The sequence below is a fragment of the Nerophis ophidion genome, linkage group LG20 (genome assembly GCF_033978795.1).
Source record: "Nerophis ophidion isolate RoL-2023_Sa linkage group LG20, RoL_Noph_v1.0, whole genome shotgun sequence".
Lineage (NCBI taxonomy): Eukaryota > Metazoa > Chordata > Actinopteri > Syngnathiformes > Syngnathidae > Nerophis > Nerophis ophidion.
The window spans coordinates 33,502,302-33,525,098 of record NC_084630.1 but is presented as its reverse complement, the minus strand read 5'-3'; the positions used below and the strand labels follow the sequence as shown (position 1 = coordinate 33,525,098).

Below are 22,797 nucleotides of genomic sequence, written 5' to 3'. Positions count from 1 at the left end.
CTATAATTTATTTTCTAACACTTTAATGAGTAGGACCCTTTTGGATCCCCAAAAATTGTGGTGTGATTTGTTTTTAAGTGTCATTGCTCAAAAAATAATAATAATGAATTAAAATCAATGGTGTTATGAGTTATTGACCTTTTTAAGGCTCCAATTGTTATATAATTTCAAATATTCCACTTAATCAATCAATCAGTCAATCAATGTTTACTTATATAGCCCTAAATCACTAGTGTCTCAAAGGGCTGCACAAACCACAACACAAACTTAAAAACTTTATTGGGTGAAAATATTGCATTTTTTTTTTTTTCATAAAAAACAGGGTTTTATTTGAGAAAAAGAGCATACAACTTAAATCTTTAAAAATGTTATATTGACAGATAGACCTAATGTTGATCTACAGATTCAAAACTTGAAAAATAATACAAATAATAATACTGAATAATGACACATTTTTAATATTTTTTTTTACCAAAATCCTATGGGGACTGAGTGGAGGCCTAAATGTATATTTTGTATACATGTATTGTATTAGTTTTTAAAATCAAAAAAATATCAAAATGGCCCCCGCTTGCTTTGATTTTTCAGTGTGCGGCCCTCAGTGGAAAAATTTTGGACACCCCTGGTGTATGCAAAAAGGTATCCAACACTTAAACCAAAAATAAACAAAAGGCAAGTGCCGCTAAGTGCCACTAAGAAAAGGCATTGAAGCAAAACGAAGCTAAAACTGAACTGGCTGCAAAGTAAACAAAAACAGAATGCTGGACGACAGCAAAGACTTACCACGTGTGGAGCAGATGGCGTCCACAAAGGCATTACAATCAACAACGTCCCCACAACTTAAATAGTCTTGATTGCGAAAACAAAGCAGGTGCGGGGAATAGCATTCAAGAAAGACATGAAACTGCCACAGGAAAATACCAGCAAAAGAGGAAAAGACACCAAAATAGGAGCACAAGACACAGGTGTGACAGTCTCTTGCTGTCGTCGCTCGGGTTCAGTGGACCACCCAGGAAGGACATGCTTTGAGCAGGTTTGTCTCTTTTATTTTTTCCAAAAAAGGCCGACTTTTGCGCCGTCGTCACTCGCAATGCTCGTGTCTTGCTCTCCGTCTCTCGCTCTCCGGTCCGATCTTTCAGCCGCCGTCGTCAGCCAGAGGAGGTATGTTGATTGTCTCGAGTTGTGCGACCCACACACTGATTTTTTTTAATTATTTTTTTATCATGAAAAAGGGAGGTTTTTTGGGTGGGTGCACTAATTGTAAGTGTATTTTGTGTTTTTTTTTATTTTGATTTAATAAAAAAAAATTTAAAAGTTTTTTTTAATTTTAAATTATTTTTAAATGAATAAAAAATTATTTTGCGGCCCGGTACCAATCCGGTGGTACCGGTGGTTGGGGACCACTGCTTTATATCGTTTTTTACGCTTTAAAAATGTTTCAATCCTATTTTTAAAATGTGCCGTGGGGCCGTTAAAAAATTACCTGCGGGCCGCACTCTGGACACCCAAGGGTCCCTGGTTCAATCCCCACCTGAGCAAGACACTTCACCCTTGCTCCTGATGGCTGCTGGTTAGCGCCTTGCATGGCAGCTCCCTCCATCAGTGTGTGAATGTGTGAATGTGGAAGTAGTGTCAAAGCGCTTTGAGTACCTTGAAGGTAGAAAAGCGCTATACAAGTACAACCCATTTATCATTTACTAAAATGATTGGGGATCCAAAAGGTTCATACTAATTAAAGTGTTAAAAAATAAATTATACATTTTTTTACTGTTTACTTTTAACATGATAATCTCGAGATCAACTATCAAGATCTATCCGTCAATTAAAAGTTTTATTGGTGTTTATGTTTTTTGTTTGTTCATTTTAGGCCCTTCTTTAAAAAATTAAAAAACAGCTCAGTTTTTTTATATGGCAAACACAAAATATGCTACATTTCCCTCCTAAAAAATATCTCAAAGTGGAAAATTTAATGTGACGTAATGTGAGCCTTGAATAGGTCAATAATTCATAATGACATTGATTATGATTCATGATTTATTATTTTAAAGAAAGAAACAGCCTGCATGGCAGCTTTGTGTTATTGGAGTAAACATTGCAACATTTTCTTCTTACATGGGGGGGTTTTGTTTTTTTTGTGTCATGAAAAAGGGAGGTTTTTTGGGTTGATGCACTAATTGTAAGTATATTTTGTGTTTTTTATGTTGATTTAATAAAAAAGATAAAAAATATATATATATTTTTTTATTATTATTATTTTTTTTTAAATGAATAAAAAATTATTCTGTAGCCGAGTACCAATCGAGCCACGACCCGGTGGTTGGGGACCACTGCTTAGTAGAAATACAAACATTGTTTTTTTTTTGTCATAAAAAAGGGAGGTTTTTTGGGTTGGTGCACTAGTTGTAAGTGTATTTTGTGTTTTTTATATTGATTTAATTAAAAAAATTAAAAATATATATATTTATATATATTTTTTAAATGAATAAAAAATTATTCTGCGGCCGAGTACTAATCGAGCCACGGCCCAGTGGTTGGGGACCACTGCTTAGTAGAAATACAAACACTGTTTTTTTTGTCATGAAAAAGGGAGGTTTTTTGGGTTGGTGCACTAACTGTAAGTGTATTTTGTGTTTTTTATGTTGATTTAATTAAGAAAATAAAAAATATATATTTTTATTATTATTTTTTAAATGAATAAAAAATTATTCTGCAGCCGAGTACCAATCGAGCCACGGCCCGGTGGTTGGGGACCACTGCTTAGTAAAAATACAAACACAGTTTTTTTTGTCATGAAAAAGGGAGGTTTTTTGGTTGGTGCACTAATTGTAAGTTTAGTTTGTGTTTTTTATGTTGATTTAATTAAAAAAAATATATAAAAAAAATAAAAATATATTTTTTAATAGATTTTTTATTTTTTTTGAATGAATAAAAAAATTCTTCTGCGGCCGAGTACCAATTGAGCCACAGTCCGGTGGTTGGGGACCACTGCTTAGTAGAAATACAAACACTGTTTTTTTTGTCATGTAAAAGGGAGGTTTTTTGGGTTGGTGCACTAATTGTAAGTGTATTTTGTGTTTTGTATGTTGATTTAAAAAAAAATAAAAAAATAATAATAAATAAAAATATTTTTTTTAATTGATTTTTTATTTTTTTTGAATGAATAAAAAAATTCTTCTGCGGCCAAGTACCAATCGAGCCACGGCCCGGTGGTTGGGGACCACTGCTTAGTAGAAATACAAACACTGTTTTTTTTGTCATGAAAAAGGGAGTTTTTTTGGGTTGGTGCACTAATTGTAAGTGTATTTTGTGTTTTTTATGTTGATCTAATAAAAAAAGAAAATATATATATTTTTTTATTGATTTTTTTTTTTTTTTTAATGAATACATTTTTTTTTCTGCGGCCGGGTACCAACCGAGCCACGGCCCGGTGGTTGGGGACCACTGCTTAGTAGAAATACAAACACTGTTTTTTTTTGTCATGTAAAAGGGAGGTTTTTTGGGTTGGTGCACTAATTGTAAGTGTATTTTGTGTTTTTTATGTTAATTTAAATAAATAAAAAAATAATTAAAAATATATATATATTTATTTTTTATTTATTTATTTATTTTTTTTTTTTAATGAATAAAAAAATTCTTCTGCGGCCGTCTACCAATCGAGCCACGGCCCGGTGGTTGGGGACCACTGCTTAATATCACTTTTTATGTTTTAAAATGTGCTGTGGGGCCATTAAAAAATTACCCGCGGGCCGCAAATGGCCCCTGGGCCGCACTTTAGGCAAAATTGAGATTGTATATCTCCTCTATAGTTTCGTGTGTGTGTGTGTGTGTGTGTGCGTGTGTGTGTGTGTGTGTGTGTGTGTGTGTGTGTGTGTGGCCCTTTAAATATCACACAGCACCTGATCGGCCACGTATCGCCACGTCCTCGCGCCTGCGCACTGGCCTCTCACAGTGAGGATTTCCGGGGTCGGCCTGTGACTGGCCTGTGTTTCACCCAACAAAACAAAACAATATATATATTTGTTCCTCTTTTAAAGTTTTCACTCACATTTTTGACACTGGTATTTTTTTAGAGTGAGAGGGACGTCTTTTTTTTTTTATTGCGAGGACGCCTTGTGACTCGTAAAAGGATGAACTTCTTCCGCGGGGTGATGGGGGGACAGGCGGCCGGGCCGCAGCCCTCCGGAGCGGACACGGTAGGGAGCTAACCCCGGCTAGATGCGGTCCGTCGACTCGTTTCTCTTTTTCCACAGTGTAATCGTCACTACTTCTTTAACTTTGCTTTTATTTATTACTTAAACGTAATTCCCCAGTATTTACAATACACGTTCCGCCAAGTTAGATGTTTATATCCTGACGGTAATTAGCCAGAATGCTAACAGGCTAATGTCTGTCATTCATCAGTCGGCTCTAAACAATAATGTCATCATAAACACTTACACTTACGCTACTGTTGTTGTGCAAATAGTGACAATAGTTATATTTACATGCTGTGTTAGTTATCTACCGATTTATTATAAATATATATCTCTTAAGTACATCCCTTTGCACATGTATCGATCCAATCACATTGTGGATGCTTGATTTTTTTTGGGATTGATTGATACTTTTATTAGTAGATTGCACAGTACAGTACATATTCCGTACAATTGACCACTAAATGGTAACACCCCAATAAGTTTTTCCACTTGTTTAAATCGGGGTCCACGTTAATCAATTCATGGTACAAATATATACTATCAGCATAATACAGTCATTACACAAGTTACTCATCATAGTATATACATTGAATTATTTATATTATTTACAATCCGGGGGGTGGGATGAGGAGCTTTGGTTGATATCAGTACTTCAGTCATCAACAATTGCATCAACAGAGAAATGGAGATTGAAACAGTGTAGGTCTTACTTAGTAGGATATGTACAGCCAGCAGAGAACATAGTGAGCTCAAATAGCATAAGTACAAGTATATACATTAGAAGTACATTTGATTATTTACATTAGGTTATATATAATCCGGGGAGTGGGATGAGGAGCTTTGGTTGATATCAGTACTTCAGTCATTAACAATTGCATCAACAGAGAAAAGGAGATTGAAACAGTGTAGGTGTGACTTAGTAGGATATGTACAGCCCGCAGAGAACATAGTGACTTCAGATACCATAAGAACAAGTATAGGTCCAGGATGGACCGCTCGCCTGTATCGGTTGGGGACATCTCTACGCTGCTGATCCGCTTGAGATGGTTTCCTGTGGACGGGACTCTCGCTGCTGTCTTGGATCCGCTTGAACTGAACTCTCGCGGCTGTGTTGGAGCCACTATGGATTGAACTTTCACAGTATCATGTTAGACCCACTCGACATCCATTGCTTTCGGTCCCCTAGAGGGGGGGGTTGCCCACATCTGAGGTCCTCTCCAAGGTTTCTCATAGTCAGCATTGTCACTGGCGTCCCACTGGATGTGAATTCTCCCTGCCCACTGGGTGTGAGTTTTCCATGCCCTTTTGTGGGTTCTTCCGAGGATGTTGTAGTCGTAATGATTTGTGCAGTCCTTTGAGACATTTGTGATTTGGGGCTATATAAATAAACATTGATTGATTGATTGATTGATTTACATTAAAAGTGCATGTGACTATTTACATTAGGTTATTTATAATCCGGGGACATGGGATGTGAATGGAGGAGGGTATTAGTAAAGGGTTGAAGTTGCCTGGAGGTTTTGTTTTAGAGCGGTTTTGAAGGAATATAGAGATTCACTTACTTTTACCCCTGTTGGGAGTGCATTCCACATTGATGTGGCATAGAAAGAGAATGAGTTAAGACCTTTGTTAGATGGGAATCTGGGTTTAACATGGTTTGTGGAGCTCCCCCTGGTGTTGTGGTTATGGCGGTCATTTACGTTAAGGAAGTAGTTTGACATGTACTTCGGTATCAAGGAGGTGTAGCGGATTTTATAGACTAGGCTCAGTGCAAGTTGTTTGACTCTGTCCTCCACCCTGAGCCAGCCCACTTTGGAGAAGTGGGTTGGAGTGAGGTGTGATCTGGGGTGGAGGTCTAAAAGTAGCTTGTTCTGGGATGTTTGGAGTCTAGATTTGAGGGTTTTGGAGGTGCTGGGGTACCAGGAGGTGCAAGCGTAATCAAAAAAGGGTTGAATGAGAGTTCCCGCTAGAATCTTCATGGTGCTTTTGTTGACCAGAGAGGAGATTCTGTAGAGCAATGGTTCCCAAACTTTTGCAGGCCCCCCCCAGACACATATGGAAACAAACACCTCTTTCTTGATATTTGGTATGCTGCAATTTGAAAAGAGAAAGGTTAAACACAAATGTGTATTTCACAAATAAAACCCAATTTCGTAAACCAATTTATTTTTTTGGCAGTTTTAACTGTTTCAGCAACATAGAATGGTAAATAAACATTCCACCAGTAACCTTCATTGTCTCACACTTAATATTAATGGGATGGATGTGCTTGGTGCAGGGACATAGGCTTCTCAACATCAGGCTGGAACTCACTAAGAAGAAGTCGTAGATCCCCGCGGTCAGTAATTTTCAGTCGGTTTCTTTGCTTGGAAAGAAGCAAGGCGACTGCACTGAAGCCCCGTTCTACTAAATATGATGTTGGGAAGGCAATAAAGTACATCTTGACCTTGTTCCACAGCACTTGATAGCAGTCAGAGATTTTTTTTTGTAACCAAAAATCTTGATATGACTTTTTGAAAATTCTGAACATTACAAGCTTGAAATTACAAACCTGAGCTTTTGCTTTTGTAGTCTATGCTGTCGGATCTGACTGGGCCAGAGCGGCGTGTGGTAACCGGATCCTGATGCGTCGTCCACTGACTCGTCCTGCTGCACGTGTTGTGTACAAATCGTCAAACAAACGTTCGAACTTCTGACTTCGACTTCGGACTGCCGCCCCCCTACTGCCCCCTTCTTCCTCACCGCCCCCCCAGATCTTTCCACCGCCCCCCTGGGTACCGCCCACTTTGGGAACCACTGCTGTAGAGGAATCTCGTTCTTTGGTTGACTTTTTTGATTACCTTGGTTGCCATTTTATCACAGGAAAGATTGGCCTCTAGAATGGAACCTAGGTAGGTGATTTCATCCTTCCTGGTGATAACAATGTCACCCACTTTAATATTCAAGTCACTGACTTTCTTAACGTTGATATGGGACCCAAATAGGATGGATTCCGTTTTACCTAAGTGTATGGATAGCTTATTGTCAGCGAGCCAGGTGCAAATATTAAGGAGTTCGGCACTGAGGATTTGTTCCACCTGTGACTTGTCCTTGCCGGATACCAGCAGGGTTGAGTCATCCGCAAACAGGAACTATTCACAGTCGCATGATAATGACATGTTGTTTACGTATATTAGGAACAATAAAGGTCCTAGTATACTGCCTTGGGGGACTCCACAGCTTACTGAGAGTGGAGGGGACATGGTGCTGTTCACCTCTACCACCTGTTTCCTCCCCTCCCCTCTGCATTATTATAAAACAAACAGTGTTCAAATTGGTTGTGTGTGCTGCATTACATCGACTTTCCGTTTTGCTGGCTATTAAAGAAACATTTAAACGACAGTAGAACGTGTATAAGTTCGAATGGACATGTTGTTTAACTATGGACTTGGAATGTATCAATTTGTTAATAATGATTCGACTCTATTCAGAATTTGTTGTTGCCGATACGATTCAGGGAGGAAACGATACTGTATATATATATTTTTTTACAACGATACGGTTAGTGAAACAAACACAGGATACTAAATTACAGGAGAAAAGTGAATAATAATAATAATGGATTAGATTTATATCGCGCTTTTCTATTGTTATATACTCAAAGCGCTCACAGAGAAGTGGGAACCCAACATTCATTCACACCTGGTGGTGGTAAGCTACATCTGTAGCCACAGCTGCCCTGGGGTAGACTGACGGAAGCGTGGCTGCCAATTTGCGCCTACGGCCCCTCCGACCACCACCAATCATTCATTCATCATTCATTCACCAGTGTGAGCGGCACCGGGGGAAAAGGGTGAAGTGTCCTGCCCAAGGACACAACGGCAGCGACTTGGATGTCAATAGGTGGGAAGCGAACCCGCAACCCTCAGGTTTTTGGCAAGGCCGCTCTACCCACTACGCCATGCCGCCCCAAGTTGCTGTATTCCTGTTATTTCTTGTAATGGAATTATTTATGAAGAGAATGAATTATGGATGCCCTGTGATGAGGTAGCGACTTGTACAGGGTGTACACCGCCTTCCGCCCTATTGTAGCTGAGATAGGCACCAGCGACCCCAAAAGGAATAAGCGGTAGAAAATGGATGGATGGATGAATTATGGATATAAACAAGAAAGTAAACAACAATTAATGGCCAAGAAGTTCATCAATTTGTTAATAACAATGATTCGACTCGATTTAGAATGTGTGGTTGCCAATACGATTCAGGGACAAAACTATACTGTATATATTTTTTTTAGAAAGATTTGGTTTGTGAAATAAACACAGGATACTAGATTACAGGAGAAAAGTTGCTAAATTCCTGTTATTTCTGGTAACTGAATTAGGTATGAAGGGATGTAAACAAGCAAGTAAACAACAATTAATGGCCAAGGAGTGTATTAATTTGTTAATAACAATGATTCGACTCGATTCAGAATGTGTGGTTGCCAATACGATTCAGGGACAAAACTATACTGTATATATTTTTTTTAGAAAGATTTGGTTTGTGAAATAAACACAGGATACTAGATTACAGGAGAAAAGTTGCTAAATTCCTGTTATTTCTGGTAACTGAATTAGGTATGAAGGGATGTAAACAAGCAAATAAACAACAATTAATGGCCAAGGAGTGTATCAATTTGTTAATAACAATGATTCGACTCGATTCAGAACGTGTGATTGCCGATACGAGTCAGGGACAAAACAATACTGTGTATATTTTCTTTAGAACGATACGGTTTGTGAAATAAACACAGGATACTAGATTATAGGAGAAAAGTTGCCATATTCCTGTTATTTCTGGTAATGGAATTATGTATGAAGGGATATAAACAAGCAAGTAAACAACAATTAATGGCCAAGGAGTGTATTAATTTGTTAATAACAATGATTCGACTCGATTCAGAATGTGTGGTTGCTGGTGCGATTCAGGGACGATACGATACTGTATATATCTTTTTTTAGAACGATACGGTTTGTGAACTAAACACAGGATACTAGATTACAGGAGAAAAGTTGCTATATTTCTGTTATTTCTGGTAATGGAATTAGGTGTGAAGGGAATTAATTAAGGATATAAACAAGCAAGTAATCAACAAGTAATGGCCAAGGAGTGTATCAATTTGTTAACAATGATTCAACTCGTTTCAGAATGTTTGTTTGCCGATATGATTCAGGGACGAAACGATACTGTATATATATTTTTTTAGAACGATACGGTTTGTGAAATAAACACAGGATACTAAATTACAGGACAAAAGTTGCTAAATTCCTGTTATTTCTGGTAATGGAATTAGGTATGAAGGGAAATAATTATGAATATACACAAGCAAGTAAGCCCTGCAAGGAGGGGGCGACTTGTCCAGGGTGTACCCTGCCTTCCGCCCGAATGTAGCTGAGATAGGCGCCAGCGACCCCCGCGACCCCATAACGGATGGATGGACAAGCAAGTAAACAACAATTAATGGCCAAGGAGTGTATCAGTTTGTTAATAACAATGATTTGACTCGATTCAGAACGTGTGGTTGCCAATACGTTTGGGGGACGAAACGATACTGTACTGTATAGATATATATTTTTTGTACGATACGGTTTGTGAACTAAACACATGATACTAGATTACAGGAGAAAAGTTGCTGTATTTGCTATATTCCTGTTATTTTTGGTAATGGAATTAGGTATGAAGGGAATTAATTATGGATATAAACAATCAAGTAAACAACAATTAATGGCCAAGGAGTGTATCAATTTGTTAATAACAATGATTCGACTTGATTCAGAATGTGTGGTTGCCGGTACGATTCAGGGACGAAACGATACTGTGTATATTTTCTTTAGAACGATATGGTTTGTGAAATAAACACAAGATACTAGATTATAGGAGAAAAGTTGCTATATTCCTGTTATTTCTGGTAATAGAATTAGGTATGAAGGGATATAAACAAACCGGTAAACAACAATTAATGGCCAAGGAGTGTATCAATTTGTTAATAACAATGATTTGACTCGATTCAGAACGTGTGGTTGCCGCTGCGTTTGGGGGACGAAACGATACTGTACTGTATATATATTTTTTTTAGTATGATACGGTTTGTGAACTAAACACAGGATACTAGATTACAGGAGAAAAGTAGCTATTTTCTTGTTATTTCTTGTAATGGAATTATGTATGAAGGGATATAAACAAGCAAGTAAACAACAATTAATGGCCAAGGAGTGTATCAATTTGTTAATAACAATGATTCGACTCGATTCAGAACGTGTGATTGCCGATACGATTCCGGGACGAAACTATACTGTATATATATATTTTTTTTAGAACGATACTGTTTGTGAAATAAACACAGGATACTAGATTACGGGAGAAAAGTTGCTATATTTCTGTTATTTCTGGTAATGGAATTAGGTATGAAGGTATGTAAACAAGCAGGTAAACAACAATTAATGGCCAAGGAGTGTATCAATTTGTCAATAACAATGGTCCGTCTCGATTCAGAATGTGTGGTTGCCGATACGATTCAGGGACGAAACGATACTGTATATATTTTTTTAGAACGATACCGTTTGTGAAATAAACACAGGATACTAGAGTACAGGAGAAAAAATTCTATACTCCTGTTATTTCTGGTAATGGAATTAGGTATGAAGGAATATAAACAAGCAAGTAAATAACAATTAATTGCCAAAGAATGTATCAATTTGTTAATAATGATTCCACTCGATTGAGAATGTATGGTTGCCGATACGATTTAGGGACGAAACGACACTATACATTTTTGTAGAACGATACGGTTTGTGAACTAAACACAGGATACTAGATTACAGGACAAAAGTTGCTATAGTCCTGTTATTTTTGGTATTGGAATTAGGGATGAAGGGAATGAATTATGGATATAAACAAGCAAGTAAACAACAATTAATGGCCAAGGAATGTATCGATTTGTTAATAACAATAATTCGACTTGATTCAGAATGTGTGGTTGCTGATACGATTCAGGGACGTAACGATACTGTATATATTTTTTTAGAATTATATGGTTTGTGAAATAAACACAGGATATTAGATTACAGGACAAAAGTTGCTATATTCATGATATTTCTGGTATTGGAATTAGGTGTGAAGGGAATTAATTATGGATTTAAACAAGAAAGTAAACAACAATTAATGGCAAAGGAGTGTATCAGTTTGTCAATAACAATGATTCGACTCGATTCAGAATGTGTGGTCGCCGATACGATTCAGGGCCGAAACGATAGTGTATATATATATTTTTTTTTAGACCGATAAGGTTTGTAAAATAAACACAGGATACAAGATTATAGGAGAAAGGTTGCTGTATTCCTGATATTCATGGTAATGGAATTAGGTATGAAGGGATATAAACATGGCGATGAGGTGGCAACTTGTCCAGGGTGTAGCCCGCCTTCTGCCCGAGTGCAGCTGGGATAGGCTCCGGCAACCCCCCGCGACCCCAAAAGGTACAAGCGGTAGAAAATGGATGGATGGAGAGATATAAATAAGCTAGTAAACAACAATTAATGGCCAAGGAGTGTATCAATTTGTTAATAACAATGATTCGACTCGATTGAGAATGTTTGGTTGCCAATACGATTCAGGGACGAAACAATACTGTGTATATTTTTTTAGAATGATATGGTTTGTGAAATAAACACAGGATACTAGATTACAGGAGCAAAGTTTCTATATTCCTGTTATTTCTGGTAATGGAATTAGGTATGAAGGGATATATTATTTATATTATTTATATGTACAGTACAAACCAAAAGTTTGGACACATCTCATTCAATGCATTTTCTTTATTTTCATGACTATTTACATTGTAGATTGTCACTGAAGGCATCACAACTAGGAATGAACACATGAGGAGTTATATACTTTGCAAAAAAAAAGGGTGAAATAATTAAAAACATGTTTTATATTCTACTTTCTTCAAAACAGCCACCCTTGGCTCTGATTACTGCTTTGTACATTCTTGGCATATTCTCCATGAGCTTTTAGCACACCTGTGAAGTGAAAACCATTTAATCGAAGCTCATCGAGAGAATGCCAAAAGTGTTCAGAGCAGTAATCAAAGCAAAGGGTGGCTATTTTGATGGAACTGGAATATGAAACATGTACATAGTCATGAAAATAAAAAAAACACATTGAATGAGAAGGTGTGTCCAAACCCTTGGCCTGTACTGTATATATTGTGGCGTTAGTATTTGTTGTAGCTTTTGCGATTGTGCAGTAGCTGAAAGTTTTGTTGGAATATATATTATTGTCTTGTCGTGTCTGCATTTGTTCTGACCTTTATCAGCCACCGTAGCTATCTGACATTCTTGTTTTGCCGACTGATGGGTAGGACATTGCAGACGGGCAGACAGACTTGAATAATGTTTAACGTCCTTATCATTAAAAGTGCTAAACTTCATATAACGTCTGCCGTTCTTGAATCTAAAGTTTTCCCTTTTCTAGTATTGATAAAATCGTTCGATTTCCTATTAAATTGGGTTGGATCAATACCTATATTTCAGAAGGCAAACTTGCCGAGCTCAAATTGATGTAGTTGAATGTCAGGAATATAAATTGATGTATCGATTAATCATTACAGCCCTACTATAGACTGCTGCCTATGCCAAATTTACTGGTCTAAGATGTGTTATCGTATTAGAATAGGATTCACTGTACGAGTCCTATACTATACTATTTTACACAAATTCATATAGATGCTGTTTAGTTTAACTGTTCCCTTTTTAATATTTGTTTCTGCATATTTATTGTCTGCATTTCTAATCAACTCTTGACAGATCCAGAAACTGTGCGACAGAGTGGCCTCCTCCACTCTCCTGGAAGATCGCAGAGATGCTGTCCGTGCGCTTAAATCACTCTCTAAGGTAAAGTGCAAACTACAAAAAACATATACAGCTAAAACTAAAAGAAATGTAATATTGTGCAAAAGTTCATTCATGTCAGCAGTTCAGCGTCAAATGTGAAAACTAATAGAACATATTGAGTCATTGCATGGGCTTCACCGTGGCAGAGGGGTTGGTGCGTCTGGCTCACATTACGAAGGTCCTGCAGTCCTGGGTTCAATCCCGGGCTCCGGATCTTTCTGTGTGGAGTTTGCATGTTCTCCCCGTGAATGCGTGGGTTCCCTCCGGGTACTCCGGCTTCCTCCCACTTCCAAAGACATGCACCTGGGGATAGGTTGATTGGCAACACTAAATTGGCCCTAGTGTGTGAATGTGAGTGTGAATGTTGTCTGTCTATCTGTGTTGGCCCTGCGATGAGGTGGCGACTTGTCCAGGGTGTACACCGCCTTCCGCCCGACTGCAGCTGAGATAGGCGCCAGCGCCCCCCGCGACCCCAAAAGGAAATAAGCGGTAGAAAATGGATGGATTGACGTCATAACATGCAAAGTGAGACATGTTCAAGTCTATAAAAAGCTATGGGCGGATTTTCAAGAAAAATTTCAGGAAATGGATGCGGAAAAAGTTATTATGTTTTAGGGCTGATCCACGTTATCTCTACTACTGTACATTATCTTAAGTTTAAGTCACAAGCCTCTGTGTGGCCCCAGCCTCCACCCACAGAGACAAAGACAGTGGATCACTAACAAGAAGTTTTATTCCGTTTCTTTCATTCAGCTATAGCTAGCTCAGAAGTCATAGGCATATTTTAATGAAACATTCAGGAAATATCAGAAACGGGATAAGGAACGGGCTAATAGTGATGTTACTAGTAGTTGACTTGGAATTGTTTATTATCATTTGGGGAGAGTCTGCTGCCTTTTGCTCACCTTTTTGCTCAATCCACCGAAGGAGTACTGACTCTATGCGCTCTGAATGCGCACTGCTGATTGGCTGTTATTGCTCTGCGTGTAACCAATCAGATGGTTCTGTGGGTGGGACAATGCTAGGTGCTGCAGAGACCTACTGACAGAGGCAGAGGCAGAACTAAGCAGAGCAGCTCGTTTGGACTTTAGTTTAGGCGGTGGCCCTTTGTTGTTAATGCAGCTGCCTTAACAACAAAGCGCTGCGGGAAACCCAGATTTTGATGATCATGGCTTACAGTTTTTGAAAATTCGAAATTATCGGAGATATTTAATACGGGATTTTCACAAACTGGAAGCCATAATTATCTAAATTATATCAAAAGAAGGCTTGAAATATCTTCAATTGTCATACATTGGTGTCACCTTGTTAATCTAATTGCTGGAATAAATGAACCTTTGCACGATATTGAAAATGTTTAAGTTACACCTGTATACTGAAGTGTTCGATTACGATTTTAGGATTATTGTACTGTCTTAAAAGAATATATATCTTTTGTAGAAATATCGCATGGAGGTTGGCGTGCAGGCAATGGATCACTTGATTAACATCCTTCAAACTGACAGGTAGGTCGTTGCAATGGACTGTTTCTGTTGCACAAAACATCTCTGTCTCCCAAACTCATTAAAATACCCAATTTATTACCGTAATATTAACATATTTTTTTCATAAAACTAAATCGTGTCCTTTATTTAATTTTTTTTAATTTTTTTATTTTATTACTAAAAAAACAAAAAAATAAGTCCCTACTTAATGCTCAGTAAAAAAGCAACCCCAACTTTTTATTTATTTATTTATTCAACCCCTTTTTGTTTCAGATCCAGAAAAACCCTGATTAAAGGCCTACTGAAATGAGATTTTCTTATTTAAACGGGGACAGCAGGTCCATTCTATGTGTCATACAGATTGTTTATTTCAGATGCAGTCAGTTGTCATTTGTTCAGTTTCTTTAGCTATACTAGTGGTCTTCTTTAAGGTTCCCTTTTAGGTCCTCTCTTTTTCATCATTTGTACTATTCAACTTGTGGCCAGCGAGTTCAGTTCAAAAAACTTGTGAGAGACTCACATTTTCGCTGCAGATTCTTAAAGGCCTACTGAAATGCGATTTTCTTATTTAAACAGGGATAGCAGGTCTATTCTATGTGTCATACTTGATCCTTTCGCGATATTGCCATATTTTTGCTGAAAGGATTTAGTAGAGAACATCCACGATAAAGTTCGCAACTTTTGGTCGCTAATAAAAAAGCTTTGCCTTTACTGGAAGTAGCAGACGATGTGCGCGTGACGTCACGGGTTGTAGGGCTCCTCACATCCTCACATTGTTTATAATCATAGCCACCAGCAGCAAGAGCTATTCCGACCGAGAAAGCGACGATTTCCCCATTAATTTAAGAGAGGATGAAAGATTTGTGAATGAGGAAAGTTAGAGTGAGGCACTAAAAGAAAAAAAAAAGTGACGGCTCGCGCGGGAGTGGGTGCGTTTCAGATGTAATTAGACACATTTACTAGGATAATTCTGGAAAATCTAATCTGCTTATTGTGTTAATAGTATTTTAGTGAGATTATACTGTCATACCTGAAAGTCGGATGGCTGCGGTGAACGCCAGTGTCTATGAGAGAAGCTGAGGAGCCAAGATCACAGCTGCCTTTTTGACAGCTACAGGAGGAAGTCCCATAATCCACTGAAGTCTCCGGTAAGAGCCGACTTAATATCACAATTTTCCCATCCAAAAACTTGCTGGTTGACGTAGAGAAACATGTTCGCTAGACCGCTCTGTGGTAAAGCTTCACACTGTGTTTCGGTGCTAAAGGCAGCTGCAAACCACCGCTTTCCACCAACAGCATTCTTCTTTATAGTCTCCATTATTAATTGAACAAATTGCAAACGATTCAGCAACACAGATGTCCAAATAACAGTGTAATTATGCGATGAAAAGACGACTTTTAGCCGTAAGTGGTGCTGGGCTAATATGTCCGCTACAACCCGTCATAATTCCGCAACTTTTTCAACAAGAAAATCTGCCGGAAATTTAAAATTGTAATTTAGTAAACTAAAGCGGCCGTATTGGCATGTGTTGCAATGTTAATATTTCATCATTGATATACAAACAGACTGCGTGGTGGGTAGTAGTGGCTTTCAGTAGGCCTTTAAGGAAGTCATGCAAACTCAAATAATAAGCTCCAGTGTACATTTTTTATTCGGTGACCACATACTGTATACCCACTGATTAAGTGTAAAGTCGAGCAGTGCTAGCTATTGAGCCAAAAAGACTCAGGCTGTCAGCCCACTGTGCAGCACAGCTTTTTATATGGCGTCTGTTACAGGCGCATTGTTTAAATTGCGTTTTACCATTCAAACGTAAAAATAAGTTAACGTCTTTCATAGCGTTTCATAAAACACTATATAGTCTTTAACATACACAATGGCACACATGTTGATTATGCATATAGTTTTCTTGACATCAAAGATTCCCTTCTTTTGGAGTAAGTGTCATAAAAAAGTCACAACAATCCAAAGAAAAAGCAAAATACTTAACTTACACTGCGTATGTCGATAACCCTTTGTATGTCATGTCTTGGTCCAACTGGGTTATTGTTATAACTGGACAGTGTCTCCTTAAGTTGCGGTCCACATGCATTGGTTGTCCGCTTTATTTTTTGACATAAAAAGGCCCGATGATGTCAACGCGTGTTGTAGTATTGTCAACGTTATTATTGTCGCAGAGCAGTGTGAAAAGACAGCATAAAACTACTGTCAAGTTACACAGCTTTAAAACAATATGCACACTGTGACTTCTTCTTTAGTGCAGAGTGAGCTTTAAAGTAAAAGCATGACAGTATTAACCAGCATTCTACCACAGTGATTAAATTAAAATAAAATAGATACAGTCGTCATCAAAAGTTTACATACACTTGTGAAGGACATAATGTCATGACTGTCTTGAGTTTCCAATAATTTCTACAACTCATATTTCTTTGTGATGTAGTGATTGGAGCACATAATTGTTGGTCACAAAAAATATTCATGAAGTTTGGTTCTTTTATGAATTTATTATGGATCTACTGAAAATGTGAGCAAATCGTCTAGGTCAAAAGTATACATACAGCAATGTTAATATTTGGTTACATGTCCCTTGGCAAGTTTCATCGCAATAATGCGCTTTTGGTAGCCATCCACTAGCTTTTGCTTGAATTTTTGACACTCCTCTTGACAAAATTGGTGCAGTTCAGCTAAAGTTGATCGTCTGACCACATAACTTTCCTCTAGAAGGTCTTATCTTTGTCCATCTGATGTCAGATGAAACAAAAATTTAGCTTTTTTCCCAGGTATGTTGGTAGGTCGGGATGTCTGTCTACTATTGGCGGATGTCTGCCCCCCCTCCGAGTTTTTTTTGGAGTTGTCATTGCACATACACATCATGTTAGCTGTTCTGTTAGGAATTTCAAATTTCATGAAAACAGCCTATCGAGGGCCGTTGACAGACATAAACAGGTTCCACCGTGCGTGTTGCACAACCTCAGGGACTTTACGTTGCTAACATTTGCTTTTTGAAAATTGGACAGGTCTGACTCCGAAATCCTGGGCTACGCTTTGGACACGCTGTACAACATCATCTGCAATGACGAGGAGGAGGAGCAAGGTCTGTGAGCATGCACGAAAAGTCCTCTTTTTGTCTTTGTTGTTCTTGCATGTTGAGTTCAGTGTTCCCTCCCTCTGTACTGACAGGTTGTTTTACCTACATATGTATATGTACACTTTAAGATTCTCGTCTCTCTTCTCTTCCATGTCTTAACCTCACAGACGAATCAGAAGGTAACGATTTTTTAATCTGCATGAGGCCCCTTATCTCCCTGCCCCTTGCAGAACTCTCTTTCACCCCCTTTCCCCTCCAGTAGGTCTCACAAATAACAAAACACTGCAGCAAGACACTTTTCATGGCATGTCTGTGCTCTAAAAGATTTAAATGAGCGTTTTTGAATCAGGAAGTAGCCAAATGGGAATGTGATACAAGCAAACTCGTCCAATGCTGGATTTACAGAGTCCAAGACAAAACTCTATGCATGTACGGCACAAATTTATAGTAAAATATAAGTTGACAAGAATATTATTGCTTTAAAATAATATGACATAAGAGGTTGCTGAAAACAAGCCAATCTCTCTTGTTCAATACCCCCTTTTTGTAAAATATATATTTTTAATCAGGTTTTAGCCTGTTTGATTGCAATAAAACATTATATCATGTTCATTACCTCTGCTTCATTATTTACCATTATCTTAAAATTTGCACCATAATTCTGCTTTTTGCAAGCTTGCTAACAACAATTGAGATGCTTTTTTTTCCAGCTGCTTCCTTTCAGGTATTTTCTTAAGGGGGAAACAATAGCATCTTATATACCAGTCAATTATTTTGCCAACTTAAATGTCTCACGACGGTCTAAACCCAGCACACGTTCCGTATCAGGGGGTGAACAATCCGACGCTTGGTGAATTCTGCTTCATTATGATCGAGGGATAAAGTCCTTATGTAAGGCAAGAACACGTTTTTAATTTTAGTTTATGCATTCTAACACGTAATCAAATGCTAGCCGGAGTCGATTCACAATGGAGCCAATTGGAGTCCCTCTATTCCACCTATGAAGCGCTGTAAGACATCAAAAAATCTCCATCATCGTTTTGTGTACCGTATTTTTCGGATTATAAGTCGCAATTTTTTGTCAAACTTTGGCTTGGTGTGCGACTTATACTATGGAGCGAATTATGTGTGAAATTATTAACACATCATTGTAAAATATCGACCAAACATGGGCTTCAGTGAAAACCGAAACCATTGATTGATTGATTGATTGATTGATTGATTAATTGATACTTTTATTAGTAGATTGCACAGTTCAGTACATATTCCATACAATTGACCACTAAATGGTAACACCCGAATAAGTTTTTCAACTTGTTTAAGTCGGGCTCCACGTTAATCAATTCATGGTATTCTGTCCGGATTTAGAAAGGCTGGAATAATTGGAACTGCAACTGACGATGACTTTGACGTAAGCGACGTACCGATAGAAGAAGAAGCGGCGCATTGTCTACCTTTGGAGTTGGCAGAGTTGTTTAGAAGCGACACAGAGGAAGAAGATTTCATCGGATTTAGCGATTAGGAGTGACAGATTGTCTGGTAAACGTAAAACATGTTCTATATCAGACTTGGGCAAAGTAAGGCCCGGGGGCCACATGCGCCCTGTTGAGCTTTTCAATCCGGCCTGCCGGACATTCCCAAATCATTTTTTTTTAGATCTTTTGGATGGAAAGTGTAGCTGCCATTATAATGTACAGTGATGTTTATTAATGACATGAAGTCTTTGACTATACAAAGTATTTCAATGCTTGGAATTTTCGCTTATGGATGATGTGCTAGTTACTATGGTAATCTAATTAGTTATTTTTTTTAATAGTTTGGCCAAGTCTCACCCCCGGCCAAACTATAAAAAAAACTGCGACTTATAGTCCGAAAAATACGGTACGTCACAGCAGCTCAGACGAGGCACCAAGCAGTGTAAGCAAGAACCGTTTCCACAGACACGGATCGAGATTTTCACAACAAAGTTCTAAAGCTTAGTGATATATACAATAGAATATAATACAATAGAAAGTACATTATTGATCCCTGGGGGGGAATCAGCAAATATCAGATGTATTAGATTTTAGGTGGGTTTATTTGGGACCCTTTGCGTTCATGTTTCATTATTTGTCGCAGTTTTGTTGCTTTTCACTTCATTGTAAAATATGTCGATCGAAAGGGGTTGTGACATTCATGTGTTGTCAATATTCAGTGTTTTATCCTTCATAGAAAAAAAAAACATTCCATTATGTTTTTTAAGGCGGTCTGTCATAAAGTTTTTAGCATTCAATCAGACATTATTGTGAAGTTTTGTATTACTGTTCCTAAAAATAGATATACCGGCCCCCAACACACTTTTTTCTCAAAATTTGGCCCTCGAGTCAAAATAATTGCCCAGGTCTGTTCTATATGTCATAGTTATTTGAATGACTCGTACCGTAATATGTTACGTTAACATAGCAGACACATTCTCAGTTCGTTAATTCATGCTTCATATAACGTACACTTATTCAGCCTATTGTTCACTATTCTTTATTTTAAATTGCCTGTCTATTCTTGGTGTGTGATTTTTTTCAAATAAATTCCCCCCCAAAACTGTGACTTATTCTCTAGTGCGACTTATAAATGTTTTATTACTTCTTTATTATGCATTTTCGGCCGGGGCGACTTATAATACGAAAAATACGGTACATGGTGTAAGTATATACTGTATGTTATGTAGTAACGGGCATAACAAAATCATTTTTACGTATTCTGCTTATTTCAAGCATATGGCGGCGCATTGATTTCACAGACTCATCACAATGTTCGCTTTTCCCTTCAACGACAACAGCCATGTTGCATAAATCCAGCCTTAGTTGAAGTATTTATACTAACTTTACTCCGATGGATTAACATACTGTGTATCTTAGTTTGTTTGTTTGGGCGGGTACCAGAATGCTTTACTAATGTCTTGCCTGTTGGCTTTTTCTTCGCATCCTACAGCAAAATCAGGAGTTCATTTTCTGTGGTGTCTGTTGCTCATTTCGCTACAGGAAAAAATTAATTAGAACCACCCAATAATACATGAAAAAGGCTGGTATATATGTACTTTACACACAGAGAGTACAGTCTAAAAATACACCTCATTGTAATGCAGACGACTAACGCACTGAATGTATCAAAGCCTCCACTCTTTCTTTTTATCCTTCTTTCCTGTCTCATCTGTCAAATACTCACTTTTGTACAGATGAGGCCAGCCAGAAGCAGGCGGATGACTTGGGCGCCAAGTTCACTGAGGCATTCATTCAGAATGGCGAGCACATCACTCTGCTACTCACCTTGTTGGAGGTACTATGCCGGCCTGCTTGATTGGAAGTTGTCCGTCCCGCTTATGTCAACCAACTCATCCAAAAAGTGCCCGCTTAGAATAGAATAGAATAGAAAATACTTTATTGATCCCTGGGGGAAATTCAGCACCACAGTTCACTCACAATAGACAGAAATACTATACAGCATTATTCACATGTGAATACTATAAATATGTTATACATATATTCTACATTTGAGTACAGTCAAGAAGGACATATGCATTATACACACGGTATCCGCGGATCCTTAAAAAGTCTTAAAAAGTCTTAAATTCTTGTGTCTAAAATTAAGGCCTTAAAAAGTATTAAATTTATTAAAAATTCCTAAGATGGTCTTAAATTCAGTACTCAATGGTCTTAAATTGTCGGGCCAGTTTTTTTTTTTTTTTTTTTCAGTTCACGTCTTTGAGTAAAAGTGAGTGGTTTCAGTGTCAGTCGCGCGCATAGTCGGGTCACGCGCAGACTCCTTCTTTGCTTCCCGCCTTTCAGTCAGCATGGGGAAATGCAAGTTTTGCGAGCGTTGGCTGGAGGACAGCCGGTTTAAAAGCTGACTTTAGCCTGTAGCCAATCCCGAGGAGGCCAGCTGCATACTTTGTAAGAGGGATTTCAAACTTGGCACCATGAGAATTAGAGCGGTCGAATCGCACATGCAGTGCGGTAAGCATAAAATCGCGGCAGAGAGCCAAAAACAAACACCGGGCATCTCTCAGTTCTGCGTGGGTCCAGCGCCAACGCACCCCCAGCTAGCAACAACTGCCGCTAGCAGCACTGACCTGACACTAATCTTCGGCGGGACAGCAACATTAAAATCCGAGGTGTTATGGGTCTTGCACACTGTGGTGAAACATCAATCCTAAACCTCAAATGACAGGATTGGCCATCTTCTTCGTGTGATGTTTCCTGATTCTCAGGTTGCTGATACATTTTCCTGCGGAAAGGATAAAACAGCATATATTACGAGACACGGATTAGCACCTCACATCCAAAACCTGCTCTTTGACCAAGTCAACGGGTCTCGGTATGTGTTAATGAAATGTAATTTATTCTTCCCCTTACCTCGGTTATTATGTTTTTACTGGCGTTGGTGTTGGTTTGTTTGTTTTAGATGTCAAAGTTTTTGGATCTTTCAAGATTTTCGATAAGCTGTTTGGCAGAGTGGTGCTTATCAGTTTGTTTATTAATAAACATACAAAAAGTAAACTTGACTGATTGTCATTGAAGTTGTAGTACAGTGGGATCCCCAACCATTGCTTATATTTATAGATTTTTTATCATTTTTTTCGGTCTTAAATTTCATTCAAGGTGGCATTAAAAAGGTCTTAAAAAGTCTTAAATTTGACTTGCTGAAACCTGCAGATACCCTGATACAGTCTGATGGCTGTCCGTATGAAGGACCTCCTGTGGCGTTCCGTGTTGCATTTTAGGAGTCTGAGCCTTCCACTGAACAAGCTCATTCTCTCCGCCAGGTCCGAGTGTAGTGGGTGGGAGGTGTTGTCCAAAATGGCTAAGAGCTTTGCTAGACTTCTTCTCTCTGACATAACCGCCAGAGAGTCCAGCTCCACTCCCACCACGTTCCTGGCCTTCTTTACCAACTTGTCCAGCCTGTTTGCGTCCCTCGCTCTCAGTTCGCTACCCCAGCAGGCCACGGCGTCCAAGAAGGCGCCCGCCACCACCGGCTCGTAGAACATCTTCATCATCTTTGTACAGACGTTGAAGGATCCTAGCCTAATACTTCTTGTAGTGTGCCTCAGCGTGTTTTGACCCATTCATTTAAATGGGCC

The 22,797-nt window shown here is 38.4% G+C and overlaps 1 protein-coding gene across 3 annotated transcripts in view; it reads left to right on the top strand.

Moving 5' to 3' along the window:
• Positions 1-3,924: 3,924 nt before the first annotated feature.
• uso1 (USO1 vesicle transport factor) overlaps positions 3,925-22,797 on the top strand; it is a 50,741-nt gene continuing 31,868 nt past the window's right edge. The window contains exons 1-6 of one of the 3 annotated variants that reach the window (XM_061881026.1): positions 3,925-4,193; positions 13,025-13,111; positions 14,552-14,616; positions 17,614-17,690; positions 17,852-17,863; positions 20,896-20,996. In XM_061881026.1, coding sequence (XP_061737010.1) covers positions 4,128-4,193; positions 13,025-13,111; positions 14,552-14,616; positions 17,614-17,690; positions 17,852-17,863; positions 20,896-20,996 — 408 coding nt within the window. In that variant the 5' untranslated portion in view covers positions 3,925-4,127. The remainder of the gene's footprint in view (positions 4,194-13,024; positions 13,112-14,551; positions 14,617-17,613; positions 17,691-17,851; positions 17,864-20,895; positions 20,997-22,797) is intronic. The other 2 variants (XM_061881028.1, XM_061881027.1) reach the window with 2 other exon arrangements.